General features: G+C 49.2%; 1 protein-coding gene across 4 annotated transcripts in view; it reads left to right on the top strand.

Annotated features, from left to right (window-relative positions):
* Nucleotides 1-21,875, top strand: part of JDP2 (Jun dimerization protein 2) — a 38,787-nt gene that overhangs the window by 14,137 nt on the left and 2,775 nt on the right. For all 4 annotated transcript variants that reach the window (XM_063091047.1, XM_063091048.1, XM_063091046.1 and 1 more), the window contains one exon: nucleotides 16,712-16,816. In XM_063091047.1, the coding sequence (XP_062947117.1) occupies nucleotides 16,712-16,816 (105 nt within the window). The remainder of the gene's footprint in view (nucleotides 1-16,711; nucleotides 16,817-21,875) is intronic.

Genomic DNA, 21,875 nt, shown 5'->3' on the forward strand with positions numbered 1-21,875 from the left:
TTAAGCGACTTCAAGCAGAAAAAAAAGAGAACAAAAATCAAACCAACCATTCCCAAATTTGTCTGACCATCAAAACAGCTTGGGAAACTTCTTAAAAATATAGGTTTCCAGACCCTGCCCCAGGCCCATGGACTTAGAATCTTCAAAGACAGAGTCCAAGGAATCTGTATATTTATTAGGCTCAGAGATTACTCAGATACATTTTAGAACACGACCCTAAACCATTTATACCTCTCCTCAGGCTCTTCTGACCCATGTCAGGGAGCATTCTGAAGGTTTTGTGTGAGGAATTGGTGTGCACATACCATCATGGGTGGTTTCCTGCACATATTCCACCTGGGGACTGGATCCTTGTCCTCGTCATTTTCAGAGCAGGAGAAGAGACTTAGCTGTTTGTGAATTTCACATTGGTGATTTCCTGACTTTGCTAGAGCCCCTGTAGAACGTTTAGGTTTTTACCTTTGGATAAAGTGTGATTTGGAATCTGTGGCCACTAGGGTAGCCTTGGAAGGCTGTTCATTCTCAGCCACAGGTGATCTTCCCAGAGTTTGTTCATAAAAGAAACCAAGATGATCATCCGTGTTTAGCCTGAACATAAAAAGTTGCCACAAACCAGCTGAAGTGCTGGGTAAATGTTGGCCTAAGCATGCCTGTGTTTTTAGTGATTTGAAACGTAAAGGCAGCCCACTGACATTTTTTAGCAAGGCTTGCGTAATTGGTTTTTAATTTGTGGCTCTTTAGAATAGCATTGCCCCTCTCTCCCCTGACTCAGACGCTTTTTTTGTCTCAGACTTGTTTGGCAGAGAGATCCAATCTATCCTTTCTTGGAACAGAATCTCCCAACTCATCTTTGAAATCCTTAATTTCTACTTTAGTTCCATCATTTTGTTAGCACATTTTACAGAGCTGTTAGCTTTTCCTTTTTAACAATTAAATCAGAGAATCAGTGATAGTTAAAGGCAGCTATGAAATGTGTTTAACATTGGCCCCTGTGGAACTGAGTCTTATTTGATCCCATATCCCGAGCATTCACAAGGGTTCTGAAGTTTTTATTTAAAACCATAGGTTGGTCACACTTGCTCTTGTCCTAGCCTGGGGTCCCTTGGAGAGGTGGTGGTAAGGACACAGCTGGATCTGTATGTTCTTAGCAGAAATCAGACACTTCTGAAAAGTTCAGGAAGTCCTGTGGCAGCTTCTTAGATTTTCTGTACTATTTAGTGTTGCTATGATAATTAAATGAACTAATGCAAGTGAAGATTTCCCATGATGCCTGACACACAAATGCAAGGTAGGATTGTGATTAACTTTGCATATGTGTCGATTATGCAAGTTAGCTTTTATTGTCGATTCAGAAACTCATTCCTTAGGCTTTCGTTTCTTTGAGAGTATTTTGCCCTTGGAAATGGGTGGCCTGAGTGTTTGGAGGTGCCTAGGTGTTGTGGGAGTAGGGCACCATCCTGGCTTCTTAACCAAAGGGACTGCTTCTGGGGCCTGGGAAGAGCTCTGGGCTTGGGTTCAAGCTTCTGGGTTCAAAAGTCTGTCTCTAGTGTTCATTCCCAGTATGACCTTGGACAAGTTAGCTGGTCATTCTGAGCAGTACTTTCCTTATCTGTAAAGCAAGGAAACAAAAACTCACAGGGTTTCATTATGAAGATTAAGTGAACACAGTGTGTAGAAATGACCTTGACTGTGATGCACTATGTCTGTAAATTACCTCTGGTAGGGACCAAGTCCACTTTAATAGGCGATAGCGAATGACCTATTTGTCAGCACTGGCCTTTCCAATGTGTTGAACCTATGACTTGGGCTTCAGGGGAGCAAGCAGATTTTCCTGTTTCTGGTTGTTTATGCAGTTTAGATGTGGCTGGAGTTTTAGTTATCATTATGAACTGTAAATGAGAAGGCTCTTCAATCCTCTGTTTTCCCCTAAACTGCCTTGTGTGACCCCTTATCTTGTTTCCTGTAGTGTTAAGGTCATTGCTGGAGTCCCATCAACCATCAGTTTTTTTAGTGACCCTCTGAAGTGGCCTCTTTAGTCAGTGCTGGTCATCTTACTTTGGTGTCCCCAGATCCACTGGCAGTAGGGACTCAGAATTGGGAAACCAAGTCCTCTCATGGGTGAGCCACATCTGGCTGAACAACTGTGGAACCATTCAAGTCTCCCCACACCCCCCAACCTGCCCAAAAGGCACAAAGCAACTTGGCCTGAGATTGGAGCACAGAGACCTGGAAGGACATATGGACAGATTCAGGCAGGCTACAGAGGTGCTGGGAATGAGGTCCTAGGCTTCTGCTGAGTTTAGCAGCTCCTTGAGGCTGTGCACATCCTGCCATATGCTGGGGCTCATTAACTGCTCGGCTCTGTGACTGCAGCATCCTCCTTTACTAAGCATAGTGCATATGCATACTCTGGGTGACAAGCTATTCCATAGTTTGCCTCTAAAGCCCTTTTCTCTGCCCTCTGCCAACCCTCCAACCCCCACCAATAAAAATTGTTGACTCTTTGGAAACAATGTAGCAAAGCAGCACACCGCATTGGAATAGTTTGGCTCTGGAGAGGTCATTAGACATTTGAGCTTCAATTTCCTCCCTTGTGAAGATGGGGGAGATAGACCCTTACCTCACACCATGTACAAAAATTGACTCAACATGAATCAAAGACCTAAATTTAAGAGTAAAAGCTATAAAATTCTTTGAAGAAAATTTCCATAAATCTTTGTGACCTTGCATTAGGCAATAGTTTCTTAGCTATGACACCAAAAACAGAAGCAACAAAATACAAATAGATAAGTTGAACATCATCAAAATCACAAACTTTTGTGCTTCAAAGGACACAAAATAAAAATCCACAAAATGAGAGAAGATTTTTGCAAATCAAAGATCTGATAAAGGACTTGTAACTAGACTATGTAAAGAACTGTTACAACTCAATAATAAAAAAAACAACCCAGCTCAAAAATGGGCAAAGAATCTCAATGCACATTTCTCCAAAGAAAATATGTAAACAGCTATAAAGCACAGGAAAAAATACTCAACACCATTAGCCATCAAGGAAATGCAAATCAAAACCACAACGAGATGCCACTTCACACCCACTAGGATGACTATAATAAAAGAGGGATAATAACAAATATTGGTGATGATGTGGGGAAGTTGTAATCATAAACTGCTAGTGGGAATGGAATATGTGGTGCAGCCTCTTTGGAAAATAGTCCAGCAGTTCCTCAAAAGGCTAAATATAGAGTTATCATCTGACCCAGCAATTCCACTCCTACATATATACCCAATAGGAAGGGAAACATGTCCACAGAAAAACTTGTACATGGATATTCATAGCAGCATTATTCATAATAGCCCCAAAGTCGAAATAACCCGAATGTCCATCAGTTGATGAATGGATAAATAAAATGTGATATGTCCACACGATGGAATATTATTTGGCCATAAAAAGGAGTGAAGTACTGATACATGTAATAATATGGATGAACCTTGAAAACATTATACTAAGTAAAAGAAGCTAGTCACAAAGGACCACTTGTTGCATGATTCTATTTATATGAAATGTCCAGAATAGGCGAATCCATAGAGACAGGAAGTAAAAGCTGTCCCCTGGTTGCCTAGGGCTGGGGGATGGGAGGAATGGGGAAGGAGGTCTAGGGGGTGTGGAGTTTCTTTTGGGGGTGATGAAAATGTTCTAAGATTGATGGTGGTGATAGCTGCACAACTCTGTGAATATACTAAAAAATGTTGAGTCGTGTGCTTTAGTGGTGGAATTATATGGGATGTGTGAATTTTATCTCAATAAAGCTGTTTTAAAAACAGGGAAGGACAGTACCCGCCTCACAGGGATATGGAGAGGATTAAATGGGATAATGTATGCAAGTCACCCAGTGTGTAGCGGTGCTCCAGAATTAGTAGCTATGATTATTAAACCCCCTTTTAGGCCAACAGCAGTGAAGAAGCCAGGATCTGGTTAGGGAGCATTTTCTCCTCTTTCTTTTTTTTTTTTTTTTTTTTTTTATTTTTTATTTTTTATTTTTTTTAATTTTATTTTGTCGATATACATTGTAGCTGATTAATGCTCCCCATCACCAAAACCTCCCTCCCTTCTCCCTCCCCCCCTCCCCCCCAACAATGTCCTTTCTGTTTGCTTGTTGTATCAACTTCAAGTAATTGTGGTTGTTATATCTTCTTCCCTCCCCCCCCCGATTTGTGTGTGTGTGTGTGTATGTGTGTGTGTGAATCTCCTCTTTCTTTTTTATAGCTAGTAGCCATCCAGAAGCAAAGAGAGGAATCTGATAGGATTTTGTACAGAACTCAGGAGGAAATACGGTGCTGAACAGTGGTTTCTAATTCCGACTACTCATTAGAATCCACCTGAGAGAAAAACCAATTCCGAATCAGTTGGTCTGGGTGGGACTGGCAAGTGGTTCTAATCTGTAGCCGTTGGTTGAAACCCCTGGTTCAGTAGTCTTAACCTAAACCGACTGCAGCAGAAGCTCTAGAGGGTGGGACTCAGAAATCTGTGATGCAGTAAGCCCTCCAGGGGATTCTGATGCTCTCTCACGTTTAGGTGACTTGATTGTCCCTTCCAGCTCTGACTGGCAGTGATTCTATCTGAGAATGGCTATAAGGATCTAAAACCACATTTTTCTCCAAACTTGCTTCAGGCTTCCTGGAAGGATCCACCTGCCATCAGGTATTCATTAATGCGTGTGGCACCTGGATCTGTATATGACAGGGTTGCTCTCTGAGTCAGCAGACGCCTTAAAGTTTCCAAATCAGTTATTTCCACTGGACTTTTCCATTAATTCAGCTGTTGAGCTTTGTCAGTAAGGTGGGCTCTTTTGTTGTTTTAGAAGGGGGAATCAGTTAAGCAGTTCTGATGCCAAAGGAGCCCTCTTTTGCTGTTGCAGTGGTTGTGTTCTAAGAACTGTAGAGTCGCTCCATAGCTCCAGTGAGGGGGAGCTCTCTGCCCCACTTCATCTGCCTCAGTGTGGCAAAGTCCTTCCTTACCCCTCTCTTAACTCTAATTGCATCTATGTCCTTACAAATATCACTCATGATAGAATCACCCTTCCAACCCCCAGGCCAGGTGTCTTTGGATGTGAACTCATTTGACCTGTCACCTCAGTGGTATTTTCATTAGCTGGCATTTAATACCCTCGATGTAGAGGTCGCCTTTCTGCTGGGTGATTTGTGTGTTATCTGTGCCTGTGTCTGAAAGAAATTGGCTGAAATGGTGTTTTAGCTGTACACCCTGCATACAGATTAAACGGAACTGCCTTGGTGGAGAATAATTAAGCCAAGGACCTTGTCTTTCACCTTCATGATGAAAGACAAATGACTTCCAAAGGCTTTAATAAGATGACACTTGAAAGGTTCTTCTACTTTGGCCAATTCGGGAGTTTCAGAACAGCCCTATTCATAAATATTCTGTGCAACGACTGCATTTTCATTTAATTGTAGATTAGAGTCATTTTGCAGGAGGTCTTGTCTCCATTTTTTGACCCAGTGTAATCAAGACATATTAACTCATTTGTCGTTGTTGTTAAAGAATAGATTTCAACTGTATTATGAACTCCTTGAGAAGAAAATGCATTTTCCCCTGCGAGATGTATTCTGCTTCCGACCAGTCTTTTAGAGGTGGTGAGAGTCTTACAGGGGCTGCTATTCTCTCCTTTTCTCATCTTTTGAAGCAATTGTCAGTTGGGCAAGAAAGTAGATTGCCCAGTGGGAAACCGAACCCCACTAAACCATAAATATGAAACGGGCTTGAAACAGACACTTTTCAACAGAAGACTTCGTTCTCTGAATAGTTCTTCTCTGGGCAAAAGGATTTCTCAGCAATCATCATCTCTTTTCTCTTTTCCATGTTAGGTTTTCTGCCTGAGCCAACATGCTTTCTCCTATGTCTCCCGGACTCTTTCTCACTTTTGTGATAACAGTGTTTGCTCTTTTCGTCGCAGGACCATCTACAAATGGATGTCACCCTGCCCAGCCAGCTTGTTCAGGCTTTGTTCCAAACACAATGGCCGTCTTTTCTTAGCAGTGGAAATGGGCCATTCTCTGCTGCTTTTTGAGAGAATTGCCCTTCCCTATTCTGTTCATATAACCAGCCCTGCACCTCAGCAGCCTATTGTTTTATGGGTTCTCTTAACCGAGAAGGAGGACATTGTGGACCAGGGGGTTGGTAAGCCTAAGGTCAGTGAAATGCTTCATCTTGCTGAGATGGGAGGAGACACAGAAGTTGGTTTGGGTGGGTCCACCTGTGGCTCTGATGCCCAACAAAGATCGCAGGTTGTCAGGCTTTCAGTTCATAAAGAAGGTGTCCCCTGCCTCTTCTCAGAAAGCAGTGGTGTTCTGGTTTATCCTGCCACGTCTGACCCAGGGACCTGGACACACTCACTCCCTTTCTCTGAACTTGAGTTCCTGACCTGAGGATGCAGCAGGGATTCAGGGTCTCCAGGTCTTCTCAGTTCCAGAAGCTCAGGGTGGAGCTTAGTTGACAGCCCTGCTCTCCCACCATTTCCTGCAGATGCTGAGCTGCTGAGCAATCACCTATCCACCCATGCCCCTGGCTGCAAGAGCCCAGTGAATCATCTTGGCAGGTGGAGCCATTACCTCTGCCAGCTCTTGTTCCGAGCCTTCACCTGCTGGTTGGCTGAGCTGCTTGGAGTGAGCACAGCATCCAGTGTGTGGGTTTGTTCATAGGTGAATGTGTTTGATTATATCCTGGCTTTGGGGGCAGCTGCATGAAGTGGAAAGAGCACTGAACTGGGAGTCAGGAGTCCTGGGGTCTTGTCCAGGTCACCAGCTCTGTGGATCAGGCTTCCCTCCTCCCTCCCTTTAGCAAACATTTATTCAGCACTGCTAATTGCTACAAACTCTGCAAGGTGCTGAGCACATAAAAAGTCAACAAGACACAGACTTTGCCCTCTTGGAACACCCAGTTTAGTGGAGGAGTCAGAAATTGAGGATAGAGTACAACACAGTAGGGGCCAGGATAAGCTCAGAGTTGTATGGGAGCTCAGAGCAGAGGGATACCTCCTCAGCCCAAAAGACATGAGAATCAGGGAGGACTTCCTGTGGGAGGTGACACTGGAGCTGAATGTACAGGAGACATGAGAAGTAAGCCAAGGGGGACAGCAGGGCCAAGGCATGCAGGCCAGGGAAGTGTGGGGTGTATAGAAGCTCAGTGTTTCAGGAACACAGCGTGTAGGGTTGGGATAGATGAGAGGTGAGACCACAGCAGGTGCGGCCAAGTCATGGGGAGGCTTGTCGGACATATTAAGGAGTTTGGGGCTATATCCTGAGGGTAAAGAGGAACTCCTCTCTACGACCAATAACCAGGTCAAGATTTGCATTTAAGAAAGATCCCTCCTTGGGCCGGCCCCGTGGCGCACTCAGGAGAGTGCAGCGCTTGGGAGCGCAGTGGCACTCCTGCCGCGGGTTCAGATCCTGTATAGGAATGGGCCAGTGCGCTCAATGGCTGAGCGTGGTGCGGATGACACCAAGCCAAGGGTTGTGATCCCCTTACCGGTCACAAAAAGACAAAAAAAAAGAAAGAAAGAAAGAAAGATCCCTCCAATGGCTGAGATGGAGGACGGTCATGCAGGATCAGGAGGCTGCCCAGGAAGGTGTCTCAGTGGCCCAGGAGAGAGAGCGGGCCTGGAAAGTGGCAGGGGGATGGACAGGAGGGAGCCAATCTGAGGAAGGTGTAGGCTATAGAATGGGAGGGCCATATGATCAGAATCGGAGATAATGAGAGGAAAGGGTGAGGGGGCCTCAGTTCTAGCTCCAGGGAACAAGCGGGTGGTGGTGCCAGTGGTGGTGGAGGATGGAGGTGAAGTGGCCAATTGAGGACAGAGACAATGAGGGGCTGAGGGGCATCCATACTGAGCATCCAGCTGGCACTTGGATGTTTGGGTCTGAAAATAAAGACTTGGTTGGCATTTGTGTCCAGGAGACAGTTGAAACCACACATGTAGATGCAGACGCTGACCCATGGTTGGTGCATAGAGTGAGAGAGCAGCGACCCAGCATGGGGACTGGAAGAGGTGAGCCTTCAGGGATGGGAGGAAGATCCAGGCAAGACACTGCAGAGTCAAGGTCAGAGGACAGACATGTCCAATGTTGTGGGTCCCGGGCATAGAGAATTCAGGAAAGGGGGATGGTGCATCGTCAGGCGGAGCCAGGAGGCCCGGGAGGAGGGACAGAGCAGTATCCTCTGGAGTTGTTCACGAGGACCCAGTCCCTGCAAACGTGAGCCTTGGAGCAGGCCTTTCCCTTCTCTTCCCTTCCCTTGGTTTCCTCATCTGTAAAATCTGGGGATTGGCCCAGGTGCTTGCTGAGAGCCCCTTGCTGGTACTAAGAATCTGTGAAAGCAGAAACTTCTTAAAAGGGGTTAAGGGGATATCCTTCCCACATCCCACTTCCTCTCCTCTCAAGCAAGCCACCACTGCCCTTGAGGGAAGTCGGGGCTGGAAGAGACCCTGGGAGATTTTGGTCCAGCCAACTGTCTGGGATGCCCCCCGATATAACGGAGACGAATCTCTGTCTTTCCCAGCCTGGCAGCCTGGGGCAGACACTCCGCCTTGCTGAGCCTCAGTTTCTCACTGTAAAATGAGGCCCCTAAGCCCACCTTGCAGAGTTGTTTGAGGGCTAGTGAGAAGGGGCAGCTGTTATGTTTATTAAAGATGAGCCATGGACTGGAGAGGTGAACTGCTTTGTCCGAGGCTGCAGAGCAGGGCATTGTGGTAGCTAGACCCTTCTGAGGACAGACCCTGTCAGGGCCTGTCACTTGCCAGAGGTCATAAATCAGCAGCCCATGGACCTGTACAGCTCACAGATGTATTTTGTTTGGCTCATTCGGTGTTTCTTTCAAAATGGAATTAGTTGCCAGCATTAAAAATAGGGAGATTTTACTTTTAACATGTGTATTTTCAGCTAGTCTTGAAAACTTGGAAGATTTGGCAACACAGCCTGCATGGCACTGGGGCTATTTGGGTGCCCCTCCTGTGGGGACAGCAAGGGGGCACAGCCCCATCCAGCCCTCCTGGCCCCTGGAGGTGACTTGAGTTTGCAACCCCAGCCTTAGACTGACCATTAGTCTCAATTTTTTTCTTAAAACCCTGCCCACTGTTCCCTGAAACAGCCCAATATTTCACAGCTCTGGTCCAGGAATTGGCTTTTTTAGTAAGCTGGCCTGGCTAGAGAAAAGATGGGAGAGACAGGAGGGCAGAGAGTTTCCAGCAGCTCAACCCCAGGGGAGATGCTGGTGGGGAGGGCCTGGCCCTGTGCCCTGCAGGGGGTCATCAAGGGTGTTGGAGCAGGGCCCCTGAGGTTTCCTCATTCCTCCCTGCTGGGGCGGGAAGAGGCAGGGGAGGGAGGTCTTGCCCCTGGACTGCCCTACTTTGTTGATGCTTGGGGGGTGGGAAGTGGGGAGGGACTGCAGCCCCTGGCTCAGTGCAGCCATGTTTATGTGGGGGAATGTCTGGTATGTTTGGTATTTGGGTGTTTACTTCCCAGGGTGCTCCTGGGTCCCTGGTGTTGAAATGTGGCTCCTCCATGCAGGGGGGGCCCTGGTGGGCCTGGCTGGCTGCTCTAGGCCTGAGTGCTAGATTTGGAGGCTGCAGAGTTCTTCCTGCAGGCCTGCTCATTGACAACTCAGCATACGCTGCAGCACCTCACCCTGCTCCTCCTCCCCAGGTCTCCTTTCCACCTGTGGGTGCGGGAGGTGGAGTGTGCTGCTGCTAGCACTAGTGCTATCTCCCTGGCCCACCTGGGAAGGCTGGCAGGAAAGCGGGCATTTACAGAACCCTTCCTGCATTGGCTTGGGCTGGATCTTAGTCCCCATTACAATGCTGTGTGGCAGGGCTCAGTGCCTTCAATGTGCCAGGGAGGAGAGCAGGCTCTGAGAGGCCAAGTGACTTGCCCAGGAGCACACGGCCGGTCTGTAGCAGTCTCTAGGGACTTCAGGCCGTGAAGACTCTCTCCCCTGCCAAGCCCATTGTGTCAGCCCTGACGCCGCGAGCTCAGAGAAGCCTGTCCTCTCCCGGTGCTATGCTTCTCAGCATGAGCTGAGCCCTTCACACCTTCATGGCTGTAGTTAGTGCCAGGGTTGTTTGGTCTCCTGTTTTTGCTTGTCACTTGCTCTGTTGCTCTTTTTCCTCACTGCCTTATCCCCGTGAGAGCTTCTGTCATCTCAGTGCCTTGGGTTGAAAGTGTCATTTCTCTTTCTCATTCTGCCTCTTCATGGGTCTCACAACGTATGTTTTTGAAAATGCTTATGAAAAGCTAGAATTCAAAGTCACACCTGGGCAACAGTTGCCACTGTGGAAAACCTGAGTGGCCTGCAGACAGGACCCGAGAAACTCGACCACGGTGAGCGGGTGAGTGTTAGGCCAGAGAGGATCCACGTGGCCCCTCCTGTAAACTGTGTAGCTTGAATGTTACACGTTCATGTTCATTATGCAAAAAACATGTTTTTGTTTAAAAAAACCCAAACAGGAAGAAGCATTGGAAGCTTCTGCTTCTTTTTTTTTTTTTTGTCTTTGTTGTGACTGGTAAGGGGATCAACCCTTGGCTTGGTGTCGCCGGCACCGCACTCAGCCAGTGAGCGCACCGGCCATCCCTATATAGGATCCGAACCCGCGGCAGGAGCGCCGCTGCGCTCCCAAGCGCTGCACTCTCCCGAGTGCGCCACGGGGCCGGCCCGGAAGCTTCTGCTTCTGCTTTATGTTTCCGTCACCAGGATGGGGGATACACACAGACCACCTGCCCTCCCAGGAGCAGGAGGCGCTCAGGCCCTGGGGCCACAAGGCCAGATTTGGATCCTGAGCTGTCATTGACCATCCAGGCAGCCTTGATGCCCTTAGTTTTCTTATCTGTTAAAGTGGGGAGGACAATAGAACAGTCATAGCAGGTTTACTGAGATGGAGAATTAAATGTTGTTGATTTAATTAATAAATATTTATTGAGGGCTTATTCTGTGACATGCTCAGCTCTGGTGGCTGGGTGACAGCAGTGAAGGAGATAGACTAAGATATTTATATAAATAGATTAACTATAAATAGATTAACGTTCTTGTGGGTAGCTAACAACTGGCAGGCAAATGCATACATGAAAAAGGTAAGTGCAGTTACTGAAAAGTACCTTGAAGGAGATAAACGGGGAGATGATAACGGGGGAGGGGCTCTATTTTAGATTGGAGTAGTCAGGGGAGGCTTTGACAAGAAGTCCCAGCAGAGGAACAGCAGGCACAAAGCCTGGGGACAAGGAGGAACTTGGCATTTTGAGGAAAGGGAAGGAGGCCCTGTTGTTGGAGCTGAGGGGTAGAGGAAGATAAGAGAGGCATGGGGGGCCAGCTGTCCCCAGCCCTGTGAGCCCTACATGGGAGCCCAGAGTTTGTTTCCTATGTGATGGGAGCCCTCAGAGGGTTTTCAGTAGAGGAGCTGACTCACATTTTAACAAGAGGGAGCCCTTAGGAGCAGTTGCAGTCATCCAGGGCAGAGGTGGCGAGGGCTTGGACCAGGGTGGAGGCGGCAGGGATGGAGAGATGTGGGTGTATTTTGCAGGTGGAATCATCGCAACCTGCTAAGTGGACTGTGCGAAAGGGAGGGATTAAGGATGACTCCCAGGTTTGTTTTTGCTTGAATAACCAGGTAGATGGTGGTGGTGTTTACTGAAATGAGGACAACAGTGGGAGGAATGTGTCTGGGGAGAGAAGCTCAAGCAGCCCCTCCTGGCCCCCGGAGCAAACTTCCCTGCGCATCATCTGGGAATCCTATTACGTGCAGATTCTGACTCAGCAGGTCTGGGGTGGGGAGCGAGATTCTGCATCTCTAACAAGTGCTGGGGTCAGGCTGGTGCTGCTGTCAGGGACCACACTTTCCTCAGGGTCTGGCTGCTGGCAGGTGCTCAGTAAGTGCTAGCCATCGGGAAGACCATGATCCCTGTAAGGGGTTCCTGGCATCGCTGTCATTGTCTCCTGCCTGCCAGCCCTGGCTGGGGCTAGGACTGGGTGGGTCTATGTGGATCACAGAGACAGAGCCCCTAATGGGATAATCTCCTTTGCCCATTAGATCCCTTCCCATCCTTCCCTCTCTGTGCCCCAGGTGGCCTATCTCCATGGACTGCGTTACCCAGGGTCCCTTACATGCTGGCTTCCCGTTGGGCTTGGCCAAAGGGAGGCACCAGCAGGGGCAGAGAGAGTCTGGGGTATTCATTCTCCAGTCTCTCCTGCTGGGCACTTTTTGGGCAGTGGCTGTGTTCCTCTGTCTGGTGATCCTCTCTCATGGCTAAGTGACTCTCCCCAGTTCCAGTATTCACTCCTGACTTGGCCCTTTCAGCCTGGGCTGTTGTGGCTCCTCACTGTTGCTGGTTCCGGGTTCCCAAAGCTATGTTCACCCCTCTAGGTAGTTCCCTCATTAAACTCTCTTTAGGGACTCCTTTGAATGAACCATCTGTTTTCTGCTGGGACCCCCTAATCAAGGGGATTTGATACCAACCGAGGTGACCCACCTCTGTCTGCCTGTTGTTGGCTGCAGCTTAAGGGCTCTTCTGCATTCAGGCTCTGTCCCTCTCCCAGCAGTTCTAGAAGCATTGCTCCTGGGTAGAATTTCTCCCCTGGATTGCTGTGGACCATCTTCTGCTTCTTCATTAGCCCCTGGCATCACCTGACTTCGCAAGGGTGGAACCATGGTGTCCCAGACATCCTTCAGTGGCAAGGGGCAGAAAACTTCTCAAACTCCCTCCAGGGCAAAGGAGGAGTTTTCAGGAGTTATCCATGGATGGATGCAGGGGTATCCATCATGGACCCCAAAGTCAGCAAGCAGAGTCAGGCCTCGCTAGGGGTGGAATCAAGAGGACCAGGAGAGTTTCTTTCTCTGTGTGTGCTTTCTGTCTGTTCACTATCTGTCCCTCTGTCTATACCGTCGGCCTCTGTCCATGTCTCTGTGTGTTTCTCTCTTGTCTCTCTCCACCCATCTTTGTCTTTCTGTGTTCTGTGTCTGTCTCTGCCTCTCTCCTTCATTCACCTGGTGGGGTGCCCGTGGCATGACATTTAAGGAGGCTCGCACTTGTGTGACCCTGAGAGTGCGCACCTCCTTAAATATACCCAGCTCAGGTCAGCCATTCACACCTTGTCCAGGGGCTGGGGTCCCCCTGCCCCTCAGCAGGGGCTTGAGAACAGGCTCTCTGAGGAGTGGTCTGGGTGAGGAGGGGCTGGTCGACACACGGGCTTTCTTGGTCTGGGTGCCCAAGTCCCTCCCTCCCATGCAAAGTATGACACAGGGCACTGCTCTCAGCCAGGACACAGACAGCTTTGCCCTTGGGCCTTCCTGGGAATTGGGGTAAAATAGAGCCAGAGGTACGTTTGAGAATAGGGGGAGTATGTGCCCCTCCCATCCCGCAGGCCCCATCTCCTGGTTCTCTAAACGTATTGAGTGTCAAGCAGCCTCCTCCTCTAACATCCTGGTTCCTCCAGTTGTATCTGCAGAAAAAAATTGTCATCTCCCATTTTTGAGTTCTGGTTTTAAATGTCTGAGCTGTGTGTGGTGAAAACACTTTCTGCCATCTCACCCACTCATGTCCAAATGCTTTAGAGAAGTCAGGAAGCACAGGAAGGAGGAGACAGCAGCTTTGACTCTGGGGACAACAGAAGAGCCTGGAGGAGGGCTGGGGAGAGGACCACATGGTCGCAGTCGGGGGCGCAGACCACTCAGCATGGGTGAAACCAGCCTGAGTTAGCCAGGGGTAGCGGGTGGAGAAGGCTGGGGGCCCTGCCAAACTCCTATCTTATTTCTGCTAGGGCCTCAAGAGTTTTTTCTGCATCTCATCTGGGCATCTCTTAAACAGCAGCAGGAGGATTTAGGGGTGATGCGGCACAGTTTCAATGGGGAAGATGTGGCCATGGGTCTTTGGGGCCGTATCTTACCTTATTGGAAGGAGGGGTCAGCCAAGGTGGGGCATGAGTGCAGGAAAGGTCCCAGGTGGACCAGGAAGCTGGTGGTGGCTGTGGAAATGGGGGCTTTAGGCCTAAGCACACATCCCAGATTCTTTCCAGACCTGCTTAGGAGTCATGCAGACCTAAGGAGTCATGCACAGCCATCAGGGGCCTGCACCCCCGAATCTAGATTCTGCCTTCAGCCAGTGTGCTCCTGGGGAAGGCAGGCCCTAATCCCCAAGCTTTGCTGGCCTCCTACAGACAGAGAAGGTGCTGGAGAAAAGGTTATGCAGATGTAAACATGGGCAATGCGTTACTTTATAATTAAGGAATCCAAGCCTGTGGCCTCTTTCTCTGGACTCCTTTATTCCTTTCATTCATCTGAATAACATTTGTTGAGTACCTACTAAGTGCCATGCTCTGTTTCAGGTACTGGGGATGCTCAGAGCCCCCATCCTCCAGACTAGCAGGGAGGACAGGTACTTCCATAAACCAAGGATTGTGGTGGAATGTGGTAGAAACTCCGACTGTTGTAGCAGCACAGAAAAAGCAGTTCATTCTATCTGGGGAGCGAAAGGTGCCTTCCTGGAGGAGGTGACATTTACTCTTGAAGGTTGAGTAAGAGTTTACCAAGCAGGAAAGGCCGGTCACCTCAGTCAGGGCTGGGAGGGTCTGGATGGCTTGGGGAAGGGTGAGATGTTTGGAGTAGAGGGTGATGGCAGGTGGGATCGATGCAGCTGGAGAGAGGGTGGGAGCAGACCCCATCTGGGGGCCATCCTGGCCCAGTAGGTCGGTTCACTTTTCCTGTCAGTGCTGAGCTCTTCACCTGTGCTGCTGAGCTTCCATGTGTCCCCAACTCTCTGTGGAATGAGGCCCTGTGCAGGGGTGGGGGTGGGAGCTGGCCTTGGAGGACAGAGTTTGTGTCTCCTGAGGCCGCTCAGGGGCAGGTTTGCAGGCCTGGCGGTGCCCAGGCTGACACATCACCTTGGCAGTTTGTGGGCAAACCCTCTTGGCCGAGGGGAGATTGCACTGCCAGCCACTTCCTCCAGTTCCTTCCCTCTGCCTGTCGTCACGGTCACCTTGGCCTTGTTGGGGGTGAGCTTGAGGTTGGGCGGAATCCATTTTAGCCAGGTTTCTATTTTCCCAGATGCGGGTCAGCCAGAGGAGCTGTCACTTCTGGTTCAGTTTCAAAGGAGGCCAAGGGGCTGGGAGGTGCTTGGGTGTGGTGGTGTTGACAAGGCGCCTCTCCAGCAGCCTCCCAGGTGGGGAGGGAGTGGCTCAGGGAGAAGCTCAGAGTTGGGGGTAGGAGAAAGAGGACTGCCCTGCCAGGGTCTGTGCTGATGGCTGAGGTGCTGGGCCCAGGCCCATGCTGTCCATCCTGAGCTCCTAGAGCATGCTGGGAGTGTGCAGGGAGAGAGGCTGTTTATTTTCCTGGCCTATAGCCCTTTGCGTGGAGACCTTGTTCCAGGCCTCAGGCTGCCAGATTCACCCCCATCACCACTGCCCAGCTCAAGAAGTGAGAGAGTTGGCAAGCCCAGGGCAATCCAATGACTTCTCTAGTGGCCTCTGACTCTGGGCTGTCCCCAGACCAGCTGGTTCTACACATCCTCCAGATTTTCCTGATAGGTAATGGACAGCAATAGGTGCCACACCAAAGTACTCCTGATGGACTGGGGCAGTGTGGGCCTGTGGTCAAGAGCAGTAAGTTTGAAGCTGGAGAAATCTGAGTTTGAATCCTGGCTCTGCCATTTCCTAGTTTTGTGGCTAGTTGCACAGTCTTGAGCAGATTGAACTGTTGAGCCTCAGTCTTACCATCTGTAAAATGGAACAGTTTTAGTACCTTCCTCATAGGACTTTGACTGTGAGGATTTAAATGACATGTATTTAAAGCATTTACCAAAGGAGGCAACAGATGGCAGCTCTTCTTTTTATTACTAATGAAACAATAATAACTGTGACTTTGATTCAAAGTCAATGTAGGCGGGCAGTGAGCTTCCCCCTCCCCATGTAGTGGGCCCTGTTTCATGCATGGTGAATGTTTTTAAATGTGCTGAGGGAGAAACAAGCCTGGAGACTCTGGAGGTGTCTGGCTTGTGCCCTGGGATCCTCCAGCTCTCTCTAGTGGGTCTCCTGGAGGGAAGCATATGCAAAGGTAAGGAAGAGGATCACAGCAGGTGAGGAGGCTGGGGAGACAGGTTAGCAGCAAAAGGAGAAGACCACGTGTTTGGAAGGACCAGGAGGGAGGAATAGCAGGTGTGGAGGAGCAGTGAAGGTTTAAAATCTCAACAGAGGGCAAGAGGGAAGGGCGTTAGGGAGGTGGAAAGGGTAGGGGCAGAATGTGAAACTTGTGTCCAGGCCTGAGGCATTTTTAAAGGAAGTGCCTGGGAACCACTGGCCTGGAAAATCGTGGCCAGAGGACTTGGGCTGGGCAGGAGAAGAGGTCATCACCGCCCATTGGTGCCACCTCTATGTGGGTAGACTTGCCAGGCTCTAGGCCTGCTGAGCTGTGGCAGAACCCAAGCAGCCCTGCCCTTCTGGGACCCAGACTCCTCCTCAGGATGCCCACCTACCCCGAGAGGATCCTTGGACTGGCTGGGACACATATCCTTCTCTCCAGTCGGTGGCTGGAAGCCGAGGACTGCTGGCTCTCTGCCGAGATGTGGGTTAGGGAGGGAGAACGGTCCCTGTGTGTGTGTGTGTCAGGAGAGAAGCTGCACTCCAGGCCTGCCTCACTGTCTGATCGGTGGCTCTGTGCCCTCACAGCTAGACGAGGAAGAGGAGCGGAGGAAAAGGCGCCGGGAGAAGAACAAAGTCGCAGCGGCCCGATGCCGGAACAAGAAGAAGGAGCGCACTGAGTTTCTGCAGCGGGTGAGCAGGGCAGCTGGCTGGATGGGGAGGCCGCCCCATGCTTTGGAGTGCGCTTGTGCACCCTGGACCAGGAGATGTCACAGACGCCTGTGCAATCAGTGTGTGTCTGCTGGCAGCTGCCCAAGCAGCCTCAGCCCCTCTGCTCTTCCCTGCTTTCTGTCTAATACCACCTCCCTGAACCTAGACAACTGAGGGCAGCCTGCAGCAGTTCCTGCCTGCGCGATCCCCTGGAAGCCCAGAGGAGGGAAGAGCCAAGTTCCTCTCTGTTGAAGTCAGACCCCTGGGGCTGATTGACCCAGATGGCCTAGGACTGCTACTGCCCATTTTGGTCTCTGGTGGCTAGTTGTCTAGGGTGGCTCCTAATGAAGCCATGCATGTGGGAAGTGGACATAGCAACTGGGCCAGCTACTTGGGCACAGGGAAAAGCTGCGTGCCTTAGCTGCTCATGGCCCCTCTAGCCCTGCATCGCATCTAGCTGCCCTGTCAGCCCCACTGAAGATGTACCCGGGGTCAGAGGTCAGTTGTGTATGCAGGTGTCAGCCAAGGATTGCTTTTCCTGCTGGCTCTACCTGCCCTTTCATTTGGAAAGTGCCAGGGAGGGCATTATTCTTTTTGTCCCCCGAGTCCTGTCCCTTAGACCTGCCTGCATCTCAGTATGGTAGAAGGCAGTGAGGGAACATAACCAGAAAGCCAATTAGTCCAGGCCAGTGGTCTCCAGTATCCCAACCCCTAATCATTGGTTCACTACTAAATAATAACAGTAACAATATATAATAATAACATAACGGATCAGGTACTATTCTATAAGTATACAATAATTAACAATAGTTGCTAACATTTGAAAATTTAGGCACTGTGCTAAGTGCTGTGTATATATCATCTTATTTTATTGGCATAATAACCATATGGGGTAGGTACTTTCAATATTCTCTTTCTACAGATGAGGAAACTGAGGCATAGTGAAGTTCAGTTACTTGCCCAGTTCTCTCAGCAACTGAGTGGTACAGTTGAGATTCAAGCCTGGGGCTAATTTCAAAGCATTTGTTCTTAACACTCTGCAATACTGGCTCTAATTCATTCATTCATTCATTCATTTATTCATTGATTCAACAAGTGTTTTTAAGCATGTACTAAATGTCCCATGCTGTGCTAGGTGCCCTGGGGACACACTGGAAGGAGCAGACGCAGTCCCAGTAGCAGCTGGAGAGACAAGGCTGGGTTGGCCCTGGTTTTCTCTGACACCGGTGCTCTATGGATCTCTTATGCTTGCAACAAGCAGAGAACTATTCTGAAGTCACACGTGTAGACAGCGTGGGCCCATGTGTAGATGTCCAGGCTGTGAGCACTTGGGGCAGGAGAGCGGTTATTATAGGTGGGAGTTAGACTCCTACAGCCGGGAGCTCTCTTGGAAGAGATGGTAGTACAACCCTGGGCTGGAAGTCTTCAAGAAGTTTCCAAGACACTGGCCTTTGAGATGGATGGAGTGTCACATACCTCATGTCCAGCACCAAGTACCTGCCGGGGACAGAGCTGGGAGAGGCACAGCGAGGAACAGAGAAGCTTCACATAAGATCCCTGCCTTCAAGGGCTTGTTAGCCAGTTAGCAGGCAAGATACGCCTGAGTAAACAGCACACCAGTAGCTCACGAGCGCAGTAAACAGTGCCAAATGAACAGTGCCCGCTGCTCTTCACATTCCAGTAACGCTTGCTGAGCACTACTGTGTGCCAGGCATTTCATATGTCTTATTTTTAACCTTTGTAACATTCCAGTGAGATAAATATTAATTATCCCCATTCTAGAGATTGACCTGTAGCTCAGAGAGGTTAAGTTACTTGCCCAAGGTCACACTGCTAGCACGTGGTGCACTGAGATTCATTCATCCATTTGCTGATCCACCGCCTATCCAATAAGTGTTGAGTGAGTGCCTGCTATGCAGTGGACAAGCGGGCAGTGTCTGCAGTGAGATGGCAGACGGGAAACGAGGAGTAGTAATGTGTGCTGTGTGCTACACTGGGCATGCGCAGCGAGCTGTGGGAACATCCAGCTGGGGCCCTGTCCTAGTCTGGGTGGAGGAGAGACTTCTTCAGTTGAGACATAAAAGAGGAGTAGGAGCTAATGACATGAAGGGCATGGGATGTAGGGGGTTACCAGGAATAGCATAAGAGTTGTTATTTAAGGATGTGTTTAAGGCATTGCAAAGAATGTCAGTGTGGTACAAAGTGGGAGAACGAAGGAGGCAGGTAGGGCCCAGATCCTTAATGTGAAGGGTGATCCTGTATGCTGGGCTGCCTGGGACAATCCCAGTTTATGCCTGTTGTTCTGGCCTAATTATTGATAGCACCCTTTTTCACTCTCACAAGTGTCCCTATTAGTGAATTATATGGTCATGAGAGCCATCAAAGGGTTTCAGGAGGAGAGAGGCACACAGTCAGAAGATCCCTCTGGCTGCAGTGTGGGGCATGCATTGGGGCAGCTGAGATAGAGCAGGAAGATCTCTCTCAAGTGTGTGTTGTCTCAGTGACAGAAGATGTAGCTGCGAAGACGAAGAGAAGTGAGCGGCCTCTGGATCTGGGATGGAGATCTGGGCAGCACTATCTGGACAAGCCCCGTCCTCCCCTCAACCTCCTTACCCCCTTTACCCCGTGCCTCTCTCTTCCCCTTTGGCGTTGGGAGCAGAGGTTGGGTGTGAGGTTTAGGGCATGAGTGCAGATGGCTGTGTTGACAGCCATTGCCTGAAGACCTGAGGGATTCTCTGTAATTAATTTTTAATAAGTAAAATATTTACAAGGCTCAGAGGTACAAAGTGATATATTCAAGTGTGTGTGTGTGTGTGTGTGTGTGTGTGTGTGTGTGTGTGTGTGTAAGTCACCCTCCCCCTCTTGACCCCTAGACACCCAGATCCACCCCTGGGAGATTCTTACTGTGTCTCAGAGTTCACCTGCCTAGACCAGCTGAGGCCCTGAACCCCAGGCAGCAGGCTGGCCTTTGGATGGGTCGGGTCCACTCCCTGAAGGCCCCAGGGCTACCTTAATACCTCCTCTCTCTACTGTCAGGAGCAGCTGCTGTCACCCTGCTGTGCCTAACACAGGTTCTCTGGATATCGGTAGCAATAATACCATCTCACACTCCCAAGGCACTCTGCATTCTTCATAGCCACTCTCTCCTCGATGGTCACGGTGACTCTGGGAGGTGGCAAGGCAGCCTCGTTATACTGATGAGGATCCTGAGGGATTAGAGATTTGCTCAAGGTTACATAGTGGCTGAGTCAGGACTAGAACCCAGCGCTTTCTCTACTGCCCAGTGCTCTATTCAGGTTTCCCAGACTCAGAGAAACTGGGAAACATATTCATGGTGGCACAGCTAGCAAGTAGCAGTCAGGATTTTAATCCAGACAGGTATCTTGGGCTTGGAAGGCCACACCGGGCTGCTTCCCAACTCTTACAGAAAGTTAGTGGAATTCTATTTTATGTCCCTTAGGGTAACTTTTTAAAAATAGAATCAGAGAATCTTAGTGCTTAAAGTCTCCAGGGCCAGTCATGATATTTTCCGGAAGGAAACTGAGGCCCAGAGAGGGGAAGTGACTTGGCCAGGTTCACACAGTCAGGATGAAAAGCCAGAACACCCAGCCCCTCACCTTATATTTTTTCTATTGCTTTTGATGACCACAGCATAGGAGGCAGAATCTTAACTTGTGCTAAGTCTATTCTAAAACAACAAATGGTTTCATTTTCTCCAGGGCAATAAATATCTACCAGAAGGCAAAACAATAAACAAAAATACAGTTATTCACTTCATGATTAACAGAAAGATCCTAGCCCGGTTCCTTCATTAATTAGGAAAACAAATCAGGTGATTGCTGTTATAAGGCTACAATCCACTTCTACAATCATGGTTAAAAAAAGATTCTTCTGAACTCAACTTATACTTACAGAATACATAAATACGTAGCACCAACCGATAACTCTTTGAGTACAGAGGGAATAAAACTAAAAAGCAGTTAGTTACATTCCGACAGCCAGAGTTCAGGATATTCCATGATATACTCTAACGTTTGTACACCAGCAGAATGGAACGCCCTTCCTGTGATAACTGCCTGTGGGAAGCGAGTTGCCCCACGTCGCGCTGGTCTTTGTGTGTGATTCAGATGTCCGCCTAGAGGCTTGCTTTGACATGCAGTGTTCTCAAGGAGGTCGATCTGTGCAGTACGACTGAATTCTGTGAGTCAGATGCTTCCCTTGCTTGTCCAGTTTTAGCTTCAGACTCACGGTACCTAAAACCAAATCCTCCCTTGCCCTTCGCATCACTCTCCAGAGCAGCACCCCTCCCACGCTGTGTTCTGGACCCTTCCTTCAGGCTCCTGGTCAGCTCTCTGCCCTGCCTTCTTCCCTCTCCAAATCCAGGCAGTCACTGAGACCTGCCCATGTTTCTTTGAAATGTCTCCCTTTTCTTCTTGTCCTCTTTGTTTTTCATACTATTCTCTTGCTCATATGTTAAAGAAAAAAATCCTTAAGCCTCTCTAATCCTTCGGTTTACTCAGTGCTTTTCCCATGTGAGTTCATTTAATCCCCATAATCATCGCCTCTATGGATGAGATAACTGAGGCTTGGAGAAGTTAAGAAACTTGTTCTAGACTCTGATTCTAAACTTACAAGCTTTCCAGAGCTACGCTCGGCTCTAAACCCCTTTTCCCTGCTTTATACCCTAGTATGTTCTAAAGTGAGCTGTGATCACAGTGGAATTCGTCTTCTAAACACATCTTAAGCTTTCCCATGTCTGTGTCCTGTTCACTTAGGGCTCCCTACCTGAGGTTCCCTCTCTAGCCTTCTCTACCCAAGCAGAGTCAACCCATCTTTCAAGTCCAAGGTCAGAGCCACTATTTGGACCTCTCTGAAGGCCTTCTAAACCTGGCTGGCTGATGGCCACACAGTAAGCTCTGTCTTGCTGTATGGATTTCTTCTTCCCCTTAGAGGGGGAAGCTGCACAGAAGCTGTGTTGGGGGCTCATGGCTTCTGGACTCCCCCAGAGCTTTCACTGTACACAGCAGGTCCTCAGCAAATA

Source organism: Cynocephalus volans, chromosome 3 (assembly GCF_027409185.1).
Source record: "Cynocephalus volans isolate mCynVol1 chromosome 3, mCynVol1.pri, whole genome shotgun sequence".
Classification (NCBI taxonomy): Eukaryota; Metazoa; Chordata; class Mammalia; order Dermoptera; family Cynocephalidae; genus Cynocephalus; species Cynocephalus volans.